This window comes from Mytilus californianus, unplaced genomic scaffold, assembly GCF_021869535.1.
Source record: "Mytilus californianus isolate M0D057914Y unplaced genomic scaffold, xbMytCali1.0.p SCAF_7, whole genome shotgun sequence".
In the NCBI taxonomy this organism is placed as follows: Eukaryota; Metazoa; Mollusca; class Bivalvia; order Mytilida; family Mytilidae; genus Mytilus; species Mytilus californianus.
The window spans coordinates 19239995-19259679 of NW_026262723.1; the positions used below are offsets into that span (position 1 = coordinate 19239995).

General features: G+C 32.0%; 1 protein-coding gene across 1 annotated transcript in view; it reads right to left on the reverse strand.

Annotated features, from left to right (window-relative positions):
• The window catches only part of LOC127709905 (paladin-like), a 130883-nt gene extending 112142 nt beyond the window's left edge, over positions 1–18741 (reverse strand). Inside the window, exon 1 of the mRNA XM_052215600.1 lies at positions 18634–18741. Within this exon, the coding sequence (XP_052071560.1) occupies positions 18634–18724 (91 nt within the window). The 5' untranslated portion in view covers positions 18725–18741. The remainder of the gene's footprint in view (positions 1–18633) is intronic.
• Between the last annotated feature and the right edge of the window lie 944 nt (positions 18742–19685).

The following is a 19685-nucleotide window of genomic DNA, read 5'->3' on the forward strand; positions in this document are numbered from 1 at the left end:
TATCTCATCAAAATATTTATAAATAAGAGCCTCATTAATATCATAAGTCTCCTCATATTTACAACAATAATTAATAGTACAAAAGTACAAATAACCATTTACTTCCATTACCACAATAATATTTATGGTTGTGAAAGTATTATTTCTGAAACATTTATATATAGGAATAGAAATGTTGATAATGGTGATTATTGGCTTTCTCACATCTAACAATGACAGGGATATTATGATGGGAGATGAAAAAGCAATTACATAGAAGAGATTAAACATTGATTGGTATATAGAGAGGAAACCCTCTAACTCTTCAATTAGATTCTGTTATGTTCAAAATAAATGTCAGTAGCACACCTTCACAGTAATGAAACTGGGAGTACACATGTTTTGCCAGCTACCATAATAAACGTGTCATTTCAACAAGTAGGCTTCAAAAATTGAGTCATCATTGAATTATTGCAAACTTTATCTTATGATATGATTTCTGTGTCCATGTCTTGAATTACCTTCATTAGGTATACATTAAAATATAGATCACAAAGACGTAAAAGTAATATGCTTTTTGAGAGCCAAAACAATTACAAAAGTATCCAAACATGCTCTACTGTGGATACCAATTTTTGTGGATTTGGTGGATACTAGTTAATCATAAATTTAAATATTCATCAAAGTATAAATGTTCTAGAATGCAGAGGATGGTAAATCTTAGAAATCAAATATCTATAAAAATATAATTTTCCTCAATCCATGAAAATTGGTTCCCGCGAATCCACAGTAAACATGATAATTTTTGAATATGAATTTTCTCTGTGTTTTTGTTCAATGGAATGTGAACAGGGTAAAACAATTTTCAAATTGGATATTTTAGAATATACAATCTGTTACAAATTGATTTCTACGTAAAAATGTTTCGCAAGAGTTTCTATTCCCTTACTTGGAAATTTTAGAAGTAATATTGCTCTTCTTAGTTTTGTTTCTAACCTTTAAAGCTTATCAAATTTACTTTTCCTTCAGGAGTACCAATTAAGGCAAAATTTGGATATAATTGTATTAAGAGAACTACATGTTAGTATAGGGAAGATGTCTCTTGCAGAGAAAACCAATCTCTTTGTAAAGTAATTTGTATTCTGTTGGCATGTATACTACTTGAAAGAGAATAAATGAGAGAATAAAAACAGTGACATCATTGTTAACTTATCTATTAGCAATCAAACATCACCAAAAAATCAGCCAAATCAGTATTAAATGGAAATAATTTGTCATTATAAAAATAAGAAGATATACAGTGGTATGATTGTCAATTTCTAGTAAATTCAAAAAAGAAGATTCAAATGATTGAAATTCTAAAAAAGGTAGTTCTAACTAACCATGACTGTTATCTTGCAGTGTTTTGGAATATAAAACATATATATAAATATTTTAATTTATTTCTGTTCGAAAAAAGAGAGGTGGAAGATAGGAAAAGGATATCCAAACTCTGAGTCTATGACAACCTGACAGCGGCATGGCAAAAAACTAAAAATGATCGAAAGACAAACAACAGTATACAAAAAACAACATAATAAACTAATGATTGAGCAACACCAACACCACAAAAAATCAAAGCACTGTAAGCGCTGTAGGCAGTTAACCAAAAACCAAGGCAAACATAATTATGAAAACTGTGGCTATGTTGCTTCATTTTTTTTAAGATTTAAAAGAACAAACATTAAACATTCATATATTGTGCATTTATGTTCATTTAATGAATTAATTATTAAGGCAAATAATTCATATTTTATCAAGGTTTTCAAAAGCAACGCATATATCAAGTATATTTTTAATGGTCATGTGTCTGCAGTGGTACAAGTTCGAAATGATTGCAGTTGTTCTAGTTGATAGTTAACGTTGGTATTAGTTGACTGTTAGTAGTTCAAGTTGACTTAGTACGAGCTTGTAATAGTATGCATGGACTTGCTTCCCTGGAAAGAAAACTGAGTTTGTGTTCTACAGTGCAAAAGTTATGAGACACAAATCAGACAAATGTTTACTACTACGGGGATCAAAGGTGAGGTCTGACTGACCTGCCCATAGTAAATGTAAATGACCCCCGCCTTCACCCCAAGTCCATGATGTCTAAGTTTGGAATAAAATGACAGGTGATTATAATAAAGTTGGTCAAACACTCTTGGGCTTGAAAGATATGTTTTCTTTAAAATGAGCCATATTAAAATGAAATTTTTTATAGAACCAGAAATTATTCAAAATATAATTAAGGTAAATTCTTTAAACCTGCTCATTTTTTGCATCAATAAAATTTTATAATAAACAAGAAATAATTGTAACAGAATGCTGTTACGAAGTCTCCCAAACAAAGCTGCCATAATTATTCATTCCCATGGTCGCCTGACATTGGGCAAAGTCTAGTACACATTGATTAGGTCTAGTAAAGTGATATGCATATGTGATGCCTATGAGATTGACCTTGTATGTCATTCAAATCTGTTTGAAATGACGAACAGGAATGAATATGGTTTAGGAGTTGGAATCTCAAACTTTTACAAGTTCTTAAAACACACACAAGAGGGGATGGGGTGACCTTAGAGACTAACCCTATGTTTCATTTGATTTTTTATGTTGTCCCATACATGAATATATATATGGTTTAGGGGTGGGGATCTCGTCCGTTATCAAGTTTTCAAACAGGAGGGGGTGGGGTGACCCCAGTGACTTCCCCTATTTTTCATTTGATTTGTTATATTGCCAAATACATGAGTATATATGGTTTAGGGGTGGGGATCTCATCTGTTTCCAAGTTATCAAACAGGAGGGGGTAGGGTGAACCTTAGGACTCTCCCTATATTTCATTTGATAAGTTCTGCTGTCCCATACATGAATATATATGGTTTAATTAAGAGGTCGGGATCTCGACTGTTTCCAAGTTCTCAAACAGGAGGGGTCGGGTGACTGCAGGGACTCCCCTATATTTCATTTGATTTGTTATATAGTCCCATACATGAGTATATATGGTTTCGGGGTGAGGATCTCGACCGTTTCCAAGTTCTCAAACAGGATGGTTTACAGTGACCATAGGAGCTGCCCCTATATTTCATTTGATTTGTTATATTGTCCCATACATGAATATATATGGTTTAGGGTGGGGATCTCGACCGTTTTCAAATTCTCAAACAGGAAGGGGTAGAGTGGCCCCAAGCACTCAACCTATATTTCATATGATTTGTTATATTGTCCCATACATCAATATATATGGTTAAGGGGTGGATCTCGACCGTTTCCAAGTTCTCAAACAGGAGGGGTGGGGTGACCCCCAAGGACTCCCCCTATATTTCATTTCATTTGTTATATTGTCACATACATGAATATGTATGGTTTATGGGATCATTATTTTTTTGTATGCTCCAATGAACAAATTATGTCTTTAAGAGAAAGATATATACCTACATATTACACACAAAATCCTTCCCAATTGAAACTTACTGGTCTATTATCACACTGTAACGTGCCACTGCTAACAAAAGTGTGCATGTTTCTAAGACATATTGAAAAAATATTTTCATAATACAAAGCATGTTACAATAACTTCATATCCACGTTGCAATTAAGAATTTTGCAAACAAATCAACCAACTATGGTTTATTTCAATTTTATTGTATGATATCACTTATTTATTTGTTGTGTGTCTTGCTTGTAAATGTATAAGTATATATGTAATTGTTAATGTATAATTGTTATCCTCTTGTAGCACCATACGTGTGCTTAAGTTTAAATAAATTGTCTTGTCTTGTCTTGTCTTGGGATCTTGACCGTTTCCAAATTCTCAAACAGGAGGGGTGGGGTGACCGCAGGGACTCCCTCTATATTTCATTTGATTTATTATATTGTCCCATACATGAATATATTTGGTTATGGGGTGGGGATCTCGACCATTTCAAAGTTCCAAAACAGGAGGGTTGGGGTGACCCCAGGGACTCCCCTGTATTTCATTTGATTAGTTATATTGTCCCATACATGAATATATATGGTTTAGGGGTGGGGATCTCGACTGTTTCCAAGTTCTCAAACAGGAGGGGTGGAGTAACCCTAGGGACTTCCCCCTATATTTCATTTGATTAGTTATATAGTCCCATACATGAATATATATGGTTTAGGGGTGGGGATCTCATCCGTTTCAAAGTTATCAAACAGGAGGGGGTAGAGTGACCCAAAGGATTCCACCTATATATCATATGAATTGCTTACATTCAGGTATCATATAATCTAGTTGCACTATTTGCGAAAACAAAGTAAGAAACTTCCAGCTATGTTAACTGACCCTTCAAAATTGAGAAAAAAATTGCAGTAATATGTTTATACTTTAAAAGCATCTTACATGCATTATCAACATTTATCACTGATAAAGAAGATTTATACTGTCACCAGGAACATATATATTGTTAGATATACTGTTCCCAGCTGTCACATTGTATTGGATTTTGACATTAAAATTTGTCAAAAAGTAATTTTGAGTTTCTGTATCAAATATTTTTTGCTTTTTCTTTCTTTTACATATATCTTTTGGTTTCCATTTCTAGTGTTTATATTTATTTACCATGCATAGATGTATTTTGTCACCTGCCTGAAATTTTATTTGTAGTTGATCTCCAAAACCCGGAATTACCCTTATCCGCTTCCGGAATCGGACCCGATATTGTAATTGTCTACACGGCATCCATTGTTTTTCAATGTTGTTTTTGTCAGTCAGATACGATTTTACTCGAATTTACACATTACTTGTAGGCGATTATCTGCATAAAGCTAGCGGTTGAACAAAATGAACATCGCTGTCATGAATAATAAAGATGAAAATACGTTTTGAGATCGTTTATTTAGAGACTTTGGTAAAAAGGTTTGCAAAGTTATTTTTAATTTTCTTTCAAGTGAAAGGTCCGTCGGGCGTAGCTAGTAACCAAGTCGAGAGTCCGATTGCAAAAGTGGAAGGTCGCGGACCTCGGACCACCGCTAATTTGAACCCCTGCCTCCAAATTGAAAAGATACAAAAATTTCGTCTTCTAATTTGAAATTGCCGCCAACAGCATGAACAGTGGAACTTATTAATAGACTACTGACGTAGTTGTAACACGTATTGACGACAAACAATATTCCTACGACTTTTGCCATTTGGGAAATCTAAACTACTTGTCTTTAAAGATTTTCGGCGATTAAATATTTCATACAATTGTTCTTTGACATCTTTGCCAAAAGCACAGGGGATAATAAACTACATAAGGATTCCTAATGTGCTCTACTTCCTATGTGCAACTTCAAAACTTTTGGGTGGTTCGACGATCATTTAAGGTTTTTTCTGGTCATATTTTTGTAATCCAGAATTAAAAGTATGAAAAAACTATTCAATTAGTTATAAATAACATTATATCCAGCTAGATAATAACAATGGCACGTATTTCAGCATTTATTGGGTAGAACACAAATCTAGGGTGCTCGCATAAGGCAGCTTAACTGCCTAAAAACCAGGGGTGATCTCAGGTGAAATGATATCCCCCTCCTTGCAAAGTCCATGATTTGCTAAGGGAATCATCAAAAATCATTCAGAAGATTAGAAATATAATAGGAGGTGCAAAAGTACATCATGAAAGTAAATTCTATGACAGTTTTAATAAAAAAAATAGTCAAATGGTTCAAGACCAGATGCAAAAACAAAAGTGTGGCAAATGAACGAATGAACAAACAGACATACCCATTGCTATATATATACCACCTGGTTTAGAAAGTAGGGGAGAGAACAAGTGGAACAATGTTTTAATTGAATGAAAAGAAATCCTTGAGAATAACTCTATGTTATGGGGTTCGTGTTGCTTAGTCTTTAGTTTTCTATATTGTGTCATCTGTACTATTATTTGTCTGTTTGTCTTTTTATTTTTGGCCATGGCGTTGTCAGTTTGTTTTCGATCTATGAGTTTGACTGTCCCTCTCTTAAAATAAGAAGACGTGGTATGATTGCAAATGAGACAATTCTCCACCAGAGACCAAATGACGAATTTAGCAAATACATGTCACCATACTGCCTTCAACAGTGAGCAAAACCCATACCACATAACAAGCTATAAAAGTCCCTGAAATGAAAAATGTAAAACAATTCAAACAAGAAAAACTAACAGCCTGATTTATGAACAAAACAATAAACGAAAAACAAATATGATATACAACAAGAGAGGCGAAAGATACCAAAGGGACATTCAAACTCGTAAGTCGGAAATAAACTGACAATGCCATCGCTAAAAAAGATTGATTGATTATTGTTTGCTTTACGCCACATTAGCACAGAAAGGCTATATCGCGGCGAGAGCTAATTAGAATATTATAACAATTTAAGGTATATTTTAAAAATCAGACAAAAGGTCTTTCAAAAAACTAAAATTCTAGACTAAAGCAAATTGATTATTTACAAATAAAAATCAACACTAAGATAATGTGATAAAAATTAAAATCGTTTTAAATATAACAACATTTTTTATATTTTATAATATATTCCAATTTCTTTTAAGAATGAAACAATATTTGTAAATGGAACATTATTAAATAAATCATACATATTATTGACATTGAAATGCTTCTTCCGAATATCAGCAAAGTCAAAACAATTAATTAAAACATGTTTAATAGTATACTTGCAGTTGCAAGGTACACATTGTGGTTCATCTTCATTTTTTAAAAGATACTCGTGTGTCACTCTAGTATGACCAATTCAGCATCTAGAAATAACACACTGATCTTTTCTGCACATTAAATTATTAAAAGGTTTACCTTTTTCTTTTTTAGCCTCCAAATTTATTATATGTTCTGATTCACTTTCATGCTTACAAGCTGTACAAAATACTAAAATTAAAAACCCAACAATTCTCAAAATTTTATAATTTCTAAGGGAGCTACCATTTGATTTTTAGGGGGGGGGGGGGGGGGGGGGCTAGGATGAAATTTAAAAAAAATAGGCAGGACAGGAGTTCTAAGTAAAAAAAAAGGCAGGATGAGACACTTTGCAAAAAAAAAAAGGCAGGATGACAATTTATCTAAAAAAAAGTCAGGATAAACTAAAAAAAAAAAGGCAGGACCGAATAGATTGAAAAATAAAAAGGCAGGACAGAGATTACAATTAAAAATTTTTTCATCCTAGCCCCCCCATTAAAATCAAATGGCAGCTCCCTAAAAAAGAAATAGACCAACAGACAAGCAATAGTACATAAGACACAACATCAAAAACTAAAGACTGAGCAACACAAACCCCACCAAAAACTGGGGGTGATCTCAGGTGAAAAAAGGACAACCACTGAATTACACTGCTCCTGACTTGGGACAGGCACATACAGAATGTGCTTTCTTTTAAAAAATAAAACTTCCACCTTAGAATTTGAGCTGAACTGGAGATAATTTCTTTTGAACCATGCTTAAAGTATCAAAAGGTAACTATACTACCATGAATCCAGATTATACAATTCTCATTATTACTTTTGCAGGTAAAATTTATGTGTAGGCTGGAATGAATTGGGCTAATTTATGATTTCTATATGGAAGAATGGAAGAATAAAATACCCATTATACTGTAATACTGATAATTACATGTATTTCAATAATGAGACATTCATCAATTTTTTTGTGTTATTTCTAGAAGTGTTCATTAAAACTAAATCAGTATGCTTGCCCACACAATTATCAGTTTGTGGCCATTAATTTTTTACAAGACTGACAGATTAAGGGAGTTTTAGTCAGACATTATTTCATTATCAATTTATCTTTCACTATATATAAACTAGATGCATTTACAATAGTTTTGTCAGTTAGAATATGGAAAACTTACAAAAACCATTTTCAAAATTTTGCGCTATGTGCCATCTCTTAATCGGGACGAAGCTTGAAGTTTCAACAAATTCAATGAAGGTTATTAAATCTAATGCAACTTTAACACTACATTGAAACTTAATATTGGCTGCAAAAAAAAAGAATAAGTTCTTTTTCTCAGTAATCTTTAATTTTTTTTAATTTTTTTTTAAATTTTGCTCTGGATGCTATCTCTTGATCATAAAGAAGTTTCTGTCCTATAGTTTCTTAAAATTCTATGAAGGTTTCACAAAATCATTGCTATCTAAAACAACTTTTACAATAAACTGAACTTGAATTTTAATGGCACTTAGACACATGGCCACTGCTGACAGAATGTAGGATTGTCTCCCTTCCTCACTGTCATCACTGACAAGATAAAACAGCTGACAAATGACCCAAAGTACTAGACTGAGAGTACTTGCAGTTACTAAAAGCTTAGTTCAAACTTCAAAGCCCTATTTACACTAACAAATAAATCATGTTTTCCTCAACTTAAATATAAATCAGTAAACCTTCAATAGATTTAGTGTAAAGACACCACAAGCTGTTCCCCATTTCCATTCTCAATTTTATTCCTGTTTAAACACCACTCTTTGTCACTATACTGTTTATTTTATCTTTTTTTCATCTCATCTTGTCATGTGTGTTTATGTAATGTTATAACGTTTGATGAACTTCTTCGTACCATTGCCATCTTTGTACCATTGTAAGTATATAGTGTTTGAGAAATAAAGAATCTGAAAATCTGAATCTTCAAATTACATATTGTTCATATTGAATTCTAAAACAAAATGTAAAGTGATCGTGATAAATCCCATTATTGCTTAAGTCATACATGTATAACTTAATTGCGAATATTTCAGAGTGAATAGAGTTTCACCGAATAGTGACCACTTTTGAATTAGTAAATATACTTGACGGTTTATTGTCCATTATCACTGAACTAGTATACATATTTGTTTAGGGGCCAGCTGAAGGACGCCTCAGGGTGCGGGAGTTTCTCGCTGCATTGAAGACCCATTGATGGCCATCGGCTGTTGTCTGCTCTATGGTCAGGTTGTTGTCTCTTTGACACATTCCCCATTTCCATTCTCAATTTTATTGATACACCAGCAGTAGTGCATAGAAGTTAAAAAGAGAAAACAGATTATTTGATGGAGCAATTTAGAAAATACCAGGATGTAGAAGTTAACAGACTTTCATTTCTCAAAGCAATTGGCTTCAAATTTTCGGCACGTTCTGACATGTAAAGTCATGTACTATCAGTACTTTTAATTTTTAGATTAGCTATGTTTTAACATTTTAACATTTTTATCTGTATATATTTCTAGGATTTAGTGCTTGTACATAATAAAACGGACTTATCCTGCTTGAAATCCCACTTCCACCTCCTCGTTGGAGAGCAGGGGACTTAGGAAGGGGTACTTGTACTTGTAAATAATTGAATAAATTAATAAATAAATAAGTATTATTACCCGTGTTTACCTGAGTTTACCTGTCAAATAAATGCACGCAAATGTAATCAAAAGTTGCACGCAAACGTAATGATTTTAGTGCGCAAATGTAATGGTAATGCGCGCAAACGTTATGCACTGGGGCCAAATATTCTCCATGAAAATGAGACGTGCCAATGCTTATACAACTGCATACCAAATATCATTGACCTACCACTAGTAGTTCCCCTTAAACTGACCTAATCACAAACTTTAATATGTAAACTAAACAAAAGTTTCAAAGTCAATAAACCATGACTGAGGGGGTGTGGCCAAATACTCTCCATAGAAATCAGATCAGACAGAGCCAATGCTAATACAACTGCATAACTAACATATGTAAATTTAAAAGCAAGCAAAAATATCAACAGTAAGTCATTAGTGTAATTAAATTTTGATATTACAGTGACTAAACTGTTCCTCTCTACTAACAATGCATGTAATTTATCTATACCATCCAAAGAGTTTTTTTAACGCCAAAAGTAAACAAAAGAGGGGCAAAAGATACCAAGCAATATTCAAACTCATTAGTCTAAAACAAACAGACAAATAAAGAGCCGTGCCATGACTGCATGATATGCCCGTCCCTTTTTCAAAGAATAAAGTTCCATAAATCCTCAATGTCACATCAGAAATTTATAAAAAACTAAAGGGAGATTATTTTAATATTCATAAACCTGTCACCAAAGTTTCATGAAAACTGCTCAATGCACTTTTGAATTATTGTCCGAAAACTGGAAAAGCCACCTTTTTTAATGAATAAAACCCCATAACCTCCAAACGTAAAATCTAAAATTTATAAAAATTGAAAGGGAGCTCACGTCAATAGATATAAACAATTCACCAAAGTTTCATGCAAATTGGTTAAAGCGTTTTTGAGTTTTTGTCCGACATGTTGAAGACGGACGGACAGACAGACAGACAACGGTATACCATAATACGTTCTGTAAAAGGTTGTATAAAAACGAAAAACAACCAAAAAAACAAAAAAAAAACAACAGTACACAGAACTTGTAATCCTTCCTTTGTCTTTTTAATCTTAAGTATTGAATATTGTTTATTTCCAGGATTTACAACATTTGACAAAGATAATAACAAAACAAAGCAGATTAAAAAGAGAAAGTGGCATACTGATAAATTCAAACAAAGACTGTTCTGCAAATATAACAGTGATTACAATGTAAAATAGCAATAGATTGTCCATCTTTTGTAAACTTTATGTTATCATCTGATTTCAAGAGGAAAGATTTACACAGATCTAAATCAATTCTTTAGAAGTCTTTCCTTTATATAATGCAATAATGACTGCTTAAACTTCTTCTTTAGGGATCTAAAATTTTCCATTATTATTTCTCACTTAGCTTAGTACATCCAAAAATTGGGCTGTTTCATCAATATTGTCTTGAACATACATCAGGGATTGTCTGTATTTCTATTTTTATCTGAATTCTAGAGATAGTGCATAGGAAGACTATCCATTACAGGATTATGTCATATTAAAACATTTACTCTTAATTTTTCTACTCCACTGACTTATCCAATCCTGCCATATGTTTCACATCTCTTGAGATTTATCTGGAATTTCTAAAAGACCCTGGTTTAAGCAGTGAAATGAAATAACTAGAGGCTCTAAAGAGCCTGTGTCGCTCACCTTGGTCTATGTGCATATTCAACAAAGGGCTCTCTCCAACATTGTAGACAGGAATAGAATTCATGACAAAAATCTCTGTTTTGTTGATCTTGTATTGCTGATCATTTAGTCTGTTTATTTTCTCTCTATTTTCTTTAGTTTTTGCTCAAAACACAAAAGAGGGTAAAAAAAAATCCTCATTTAAGGGCAATCACTCCTATAAAGAGTGACTGTGTACTAACTATATCGGCAAAATTTGACTTGTTAGTAGATCATTTTTGTGACTTGAAGTGTCTATCTATCTATTATAATTTTAATCATATAAGACAAAACGCCAAAAAAATGGTAAAAATCATGATTAAAGGGCAATAACTCCAATAAGGAGTCTTCGGACGATTTCATTTTTGCTTATTTAAGTTTCTATCTATCTATTATAATTTTTAAGATAAAAGGCATAAACTAAAAAAATTGGTAAAAATCGATATCAAAGGGCAATAACTCTAATAAGGAGTCGACTGACGATTTTGACCTGCAGACATATTTGTAGAACTTGTCTTGCTGATCATTTTTGCATTTAAAGTTTCTTTCTATCTATTATAATTTTCAAGATAATAGGCAAAAATGAAGAAAAAATTGTAAAATTCGTCATTTAAGGGCAATAACTCCTATAAGAAGTCGTCTGACAGTTTTGACGTCAGACTACACAAATGAATTTTATTTTTACATGACATTCAGTCTGGTAAACAACTAAGCTTTACCAGACTAAATGAAATTTTACCAGACCATTTTTTTTAGATCTTATGGCATATTATCCGACAAAATACAACAAACTTATGACTTGTTGTGCCCTACTCATCTCCAAAATGCACAAAAACAAAATCATGTGACAAGAGTGTATATTTTGATGAAAGTTGTGCACAATTGCTTGAATGCATTCAGTGATAAAGGTGTAATACCACCATTGATTATCCCCTATTAGTCTTTGTTAAATTTGCACTTTTCAAAAAATTGTGCAGAATTTATCTTTGTTTCAAATAAAGAAATACTTGGCATGAGTAAAGTTTGATCCTGTCCAGTACTATAGAAAAAATTTCACATAACATTTCATTGCATATAAGAAAATAACCATCACTGGAAGTTAACCAATCAAATTTTCCCCCTTTTTTAACCTGTGTACAAGCTTTAGTAACCATGTAACCTCAAGTTTCCAAAATATTCTATAGAAACCCCAAATAAAAAAATAATGGTGCTTTGAAATACCCAAGATATATGTTTATGACCCAGAAATGTTTTACTGCAATGAAATGTAGGATCAATTACCTACAACTATCAAATTCAAGGGAATATTTTTTTTCGACCTATTTTCGTATGCAACCGGATGTGACGTACTATGATTTGGTGGTATTACACCTAAAGAAGACTTTTTTGTTAAATAAACTGAATGTGACTTTTTTCCTTTGTAATACTGGTTATTTCAAGCATTCCTGTCAAGTTTTGTCATAATCAGTTCAATAGTTTGAGAAAAATCTAGTATATTGTAAGACGACATCTACAGTGATTCGAGCTAAATTTCTTCGAAAAATCCAAACCAAGCCGCATCATGATAGAATATAGTGTGGACCAATAAATGATCAAATATTTATCTCATCTGCCTACAAACAGTTGAATATGATACAAAAGATGACTTTAGGATGATAAATACTACTAATGGACCTCTTTGTCTTCCTTATAAGGTCTCTTTTGGTCCATTTATACCTCTCATTTCCTCAAAATTTCTACTTTATAGGCCAATAAATAAAAATTTTGGGGTAACTTTCACTCATTTATGATAGAAATGTTATAATAAATGATTAATTGAAGTATTCAAGCTGAATGAACTATCCGTATAAAAGTTTACTGTCTCCAAGGAGGTTTCAATAAGTCCTTACGTAAAACTTAAATTTACGCCGCGTTCCAGAGAGGGTCATAAAAAGCTTCTCTTTTGGTGAATAATTTGTTGTTACTGCTTTAAAAATAATTTCATTTACTTAAAACTTTATATTTATTAAAGTATTTCTTAGGAAAAATTTTCTAGTATAGCAGAATATAAGAAAAAAGGAGAAAAAACTCCCCAAAACTCTAAGTATGGCTTATTCTGTCAACTAATATTCATGGTAAAGTCCTATTTCAAGGAAATTTTCTCATAAAATGTGTTTTGGAGACTCAATCCACTCAGAATATTTCATTATTAGTAATATTTCACTTAAATAGCAAGAAATTTTAACACATGAGAGTACTCACCAGGTCAAAGGTGCATGTACAGCTTCCCATATTAGGTGTAATACCACCATTGATTTTCCCCTATTAGTCTTTGTTAAATTTGCACTTTTCAAAAAATTGTGCAGAATTTATCTTTGTTTCAAATAAAGAAATACTTGGCATGAGTAAAGTTTGATCCTGTCCAGTACTATAGAAAAAATTTCACATAACATTTCATTGCATATAAGAAAATAACCATCACTGGAAGTTAACCAATCAAATTTTCCCCCTTTTTTAACCTGTGTACAAGCTTTAGTAACCATGTAACCTCAAGTTTCCAAAATATTCTATAGAAACCCCAAATAAAAAAATAATGGTGCTTTGAAATACCCAAGATATATGTTTATGACCCAGAAATGTTTTACTGCAATGAAATGTAGGATCAATTACCTACAACTATCAAATTCAAGGGAATATTTTTTTTCGACCTATTTTCGTATGCAACCGGATGTGACGTACTATGATTTGTTGGTATTACACCTAAAGAAAAGTAATGTCACATGACATGAAAAGTATTTGTGAACTAAAAATAATTTAGAGTTTCTGTATAAAATATTTCCTGTTTCTTCTTTCTTTTTCATATATCTTTTGGTTTTCAATTCTAGTGTTCAATTCTAGTGCCAGTTATGATTTTTCTACTCTCTATACTACACTTCCACACATTCTTATCAAGAAAAAGTTTTCATATTTAATTAAATGGTCTTTTGAAAAATCTCATTACAAATTTATTTGCTGTAACTCGTTTAAAGCCTTTTTCTGTAACGAAAAAGGAAAGTTTGCTAGATACACTTACTGGAAATGTGAAAATATGATTGAAGCATTAAATTTTCTCCTGGACAACATATATGTACGTTTCGGCGATAAAGTGTATCGACAAGTAGTAGGTATTCCTATGGGCACTAACTGCCCCCCTTTAATAGCAGATTTATTCCTGTATTGTATTGCTATGAATCTCAGTTTATGACCAAACTCAGCAAAGACACGTCATTGTTACATTTGGTTGATACATTCAACAATACCTTCCGTTATCTAGATGATATTTTTTCGTTAAATAATCCAGAGTTCTCTACATATACTACCGAAATTTACCCAATAGAACTTACTTTAACTAAATCTAACATAAACAGCAGTAGTTGTCCTTTTCTGGATTTGGACATTTCAATCTCTAAAGAAAAACTCCATACGAAAATTTACGACAAAAGAGACGATTTTTCATTCCCTATTGTTAATTTTCCTTTTTTAGACGGCGATGTTCCTTTGGCTCCATCATATGGTGTTTATATATCCCAATTCGTTCGTTATGCCCGTGTGTGTAGTGATGTCATAGATTTTAACGAACGTAATCAATGCATCACTGGTAAATTATTAAGTCAGGGATTTCGTTACCATAAATTACGTAAAACTTTTGCTAAGTTCTTTCATAGATACAAAGATTTGATTAGTAAATTTGGCTGTACTTGTATAAAACTGATTAAAAACGGTATTTCACATCCTAAATTTTAAGATAATATTGTACTTAAAGCGCGGAAATCACTATGTGATCCGTGTAAACTCATCGATCCTTTAAACAAACTTATTAGTAAAGGTTATCTTACCAATGTTGTAATTAGATCTTTGAATATAGTTTACATTGGCACTAATATCGATTTTGTCATCAGCAAATTAAAACATAACTAAATTTGTATTCTTTTCAAACGGGATGTATAAAGACACACCCACGTTCGTTTTGATCTATAAAGAGGTTAAACTCCTAACTATCTTACTGTCTGTCAATATATTTATTTTTGGCATTGCACTAGTCATGTCTTCTTTGACTGTCCATGACGTTAAAATACTAAATCCCTGGGATGTGTTTTAGTTGATTTTAGTCTCTGATGCATGATTTTTTATTATTAATTGTTTTGGCTTTTGACTAGCTGTCAGTAACTGCGAGTACTCTCTAATTGTACTTTCTTGTTTATTTGACCTGTTGATACTAATTGTATAGTTTTTTTGTTATTTAATGTTATTCAGGGTTATATCTGGTCTATATACCAGCTTTGATAAGTGTTTGGTATTACTATAAATTTTCACTTCGTACTATGAACATCAAAATTATTTATTTTGTAAAATATTTCCTTTCTCTATTGGAACTGTACACGTATACTTAACAACAAAATTATTTTCATTTACCTGTGTTTAAAGTTATTGCAAATGGCTGATATTTTTGTTCGAGCATATTGTTTTTCTTTAATTGTTTAACATTTCATACCGATATAACATGTTACTTTTATTATTCTTCCCTTAGTTTATTTATTTTGTATTTACATTGTATCATAGGTCAAATTTATTTGTTCAGTGTATGTTCAATGGTGTTAATATGTCCTTTGATTGAGTTAAGCTATTTCAGTTGATATTTTATAGTGTGTCTTTCTATGTTGTGATGTTACACTATTGTTTCAGAAAAAGGGTGAAGGTTTGGTACCATTAAAACGTTTAAACCCGCTGCATTTGTTTGCACCTGTCCTAAGTCAGGAATCAGATGTTCAGTAGTTGTCATTTGTTGATGTGTTTCATTAGTGTTTCTCGTTTCTCGTTTTTTATATAGATTAGACCGTTGGTTTTCCCGTTTGAATGGTTTTACACTAGTAATTTTTGGGGCCCTTTATATCTTACTGTTCGGTGTGAGCCAAGGTTCCGTGTTGAAGACCGTACTGTGACCTACAATGGTTTACTTTTATAAATTTTGACTTGGATGGAGAGTTGTCTCATTGGCACTCATACCACATCTTCTTATATCTATTTATATTTCATAGCTGTATTTTGTGATCTGCTTGGATGTTTTTAATTTATTTATTGTATTTGATCGGCAAACCTGGAATAAGCCTTATCCGTTCCTGGAATCTGATCCGGTATTGTCTACATTTCCAGTTGATGGCAGCCATTGTCTGTTGCTTTTGTCAATCAGATATGTTTTTACTCGGATTTACACATTACTTGTTGACGATTTTTGGCATAAAGCTAGCGGTTGAACAAAATAAACATCGCTGTCATGAATAATAAAGATAAAAATGAATTTTGAGATCGTTTGGGAATTTTGTTAGAATGCTAGAAAAATCCATGAAAAAAACAACACCAGACATTCGGACCGGAATTCAACAAAATTTTACCCGATCGATCCATTATTCACCAGATTTGTCCGACGGTCCGACGAATTTTGTGTAGTCTGGACGTATATGAACACTTGATAGAGATCAACATTCTGAACATTTTTGCTCTTTTCAGATTTTCTCTATTTAAAACGTAAAAATGAACAGAATTTTATCCCAAAGTTTTTAGAAAATTCTTGTTAATGAAGCTCAATTTTTCTATGTAATATTATATGAACCACTGGTCATTTCATTTCTTTCCTTTTAGTCATGGTGTGGTCTCATCTATCTAAAAATTATGCTACTTTGGTGCTACCCCATCCCTTGGTATCTTACTTTACTTATTAATGTAAAGATGTTTATAAAGCTTTTACTTGGCTTTTTGTGCTCACATGGAAACAGAGGAAGCTTAACTGTATACTGATGAAGAAGGATGATCACATGTGTTACAGAGACAGATAAATGTAGCATACAGCTGCAATATTTTAATAGTTATATAGGCAATACTGTATTTCAAAAAGTTTTGCATGTATTTAATATCATTGTGATGGTTGAATAATGGACAAAAATGTGAGATTAATTATTGCAATTACAGAAGTGCTGCATACGAATAAAGTAATCAAAATTTGTGAAACACAAACTTTTATTATTGTTTTAACCAAGCTATCCTTTTGCAATTTTCTTATAATAATAAAAACAATGTATAAATTTCTGAATTAACAGTAAGTTTATTTTATATTAAATATTAAATTCAGGTGATACATGTGGCTCTCTATCACAAAAAAAATATGACAATTATCATTGATTGTACTAGTCACACTTAATTGCTAGATTAGCAAAAAATAGACCACTTAACAGTATGTTAACAAATGCTAAATTGTTTTTCCACTTACACCAAGATGTGCTTAAATGAAATTGGATACCCTGCATTTATCATGCTTTTGAATAACATATGATCAAATCGCTGAAAGATTCCCCTCCTAAATTATTGAAAACTATCATTCTGCATTGAAAATAATATCTTGGTGTAAATTAGATACACTCATTTGGGCTAAGGCCCTCAAGGTGTATCTAATACAAAAAAGACTCAAGTGTTAACTATGATGAATGGAATCGTGCATAAAATAAAATGTTTTTGCTATAAAAAGCAATATCAAACTATATGTAGAAATATAGAAATAATACATAACTATATATATAATATATATATATATATTTCTCTAATTCTTCGTCAATTTATCCCTTTCTTCTCCCATTGTATAAAAAAAATTTAATCAACGTGTGGTTCGTTTGATCTCAGTTCTTCATTGGTTAAAATCTGATTATGACGTCGAATTTTCTTGCTTTCCTCTGAATTTCCTATTGTGACGGCATGAAAAAAGGCGACCATGCCTGATGACGTCACATAGAAAGAACACATCTTTTTGCAGATCATTCGAAAAGAAGGAATAAATTTGCCTGCGTATTGTTTGAAAATCATTAGAGAAACAGATTCCACCACCAAATCTCGTGTAATACGATATTTATCCACTCTCGACAGTTAAATTTTAAATATTTAAAACGCTCGGCGAGCCTCGCGTTTTAAATTTGAAAATTTAACTGTCTCGAGTGGATAAATATCGTATCACACTTGATGCAGTGGTAGAATCTATATATATATATGTATACTGTCATTTAATATTGTGGAAGGATTATTTATAATTACTAAATGATATAGCCATATCATTGATTAAAATAACTTTTAACACTTTGATCACAAATTTTTCTGAATGAGCATAACTTTGATCATGGTCTTTACTTGTTTACTTTGTGCTAATATTTTATTTTAAATTGTCAAAACTTTCAAGAATTTTAACATTTTTCTGTTTCATTTCTTTCTTTAAAACATTATATTTTGATTCTAAAGAGGACTCATATATCTACTAACAATGACCAAAGCCCTAGCAAGATCAAAAGGTGAACACATAGATCTACAAACAATGACCAAAGCCTAAGTATATTAAAGGTCAAAGGGTGAATTAAGGAGTTTTTTCTAAACCTTCTAATCATCACTCAATATCACATAGGTATCAATTTTTATTCTCAATGAACGTAGAGGTTTGAACGTGTAGATAGGGGCAAATGAGTATCAAGTTTACAATTAAAGGACAGATAACTCTGGATGCAAAGTGATGACATTAACCCTTCAGAGCTACCGTTGATTTACACAGAAACTAACCTTGAGATGAACGTGCACGTCTTCTTACTGTTACAGGACTTTCAGGTTCTGGGGAGGATGGTGGAGTTAAGGTACTGGCTCCTGATCCCATCTTTTGTTTTCAGCACTGAAATATAAATTAACAAGGATGTATGCATTGTGGTGGTAAGACTACACCAACTCGTAATTCAAAGTAGCTGAAAACAGGAAGAAAGTGTCTGGCAGATCAAAAAAGTGCACATACATTAATACACTTCATTACTCAGTCATTCCCAAGGTCCGTCAGACATGTCCAGTAATGAATGGTTAGGTGCAGTAAAATGTGAGTGGACCAGTAATGCTTGAACAATTTCTGGACCAAAAGACCTCTGAGGTCCAAAAACCTCCAGAACCTCTGATTACTGTGGGACTGCCGACCAAATATAAAATCATTCTATCCAGTAGTTTCTGAGAAAAAAGCCATAAAAATATTTGTTATAAGAATGGACGGATGAACTGTCAAACTGTCGGACAGATAAACAATGTGATTGCAATATTAAGCACCAACTTTTAGAGTGGAGGAATAATATTTAATTGCTTGTTGACTTAAAATGATATGCAGAATAAAAGACTATTTTTAATAATAATATCAATTAAACTTTAAAGAAGTTGTCACTGAGACATCAAGCCAACAAAAAAGTTCACAAAGAGGTCACAATCATAGTCTTAACCAATGGAGAGTTACATACTTTGTAAAACAAGTTATTCCACTTTCCATATTCCCTATTGTATCTGTTATATGATATGTACAACATGCCTTAATGGAAATATGGTTGAAAATAAATATTGAATTGCAGCTTAAATTAATTATCAATTAATATCATTGAGGAATATAAATATTTGAACTTATTATAGCAATTAAAAAGTGGATAACCAATCTAATGTTTTATCATCTACTCTGCAATGCATTTTTATAATTCAAATATTTACTTGTCAATAAACATTTGTGTCAACATAGAAATATAGAAATGTATGTTTATTTTGTTCTTTAGATCTTTTGAAAGTCTTAATTAAACAAAATGTCAGAGAAGTAA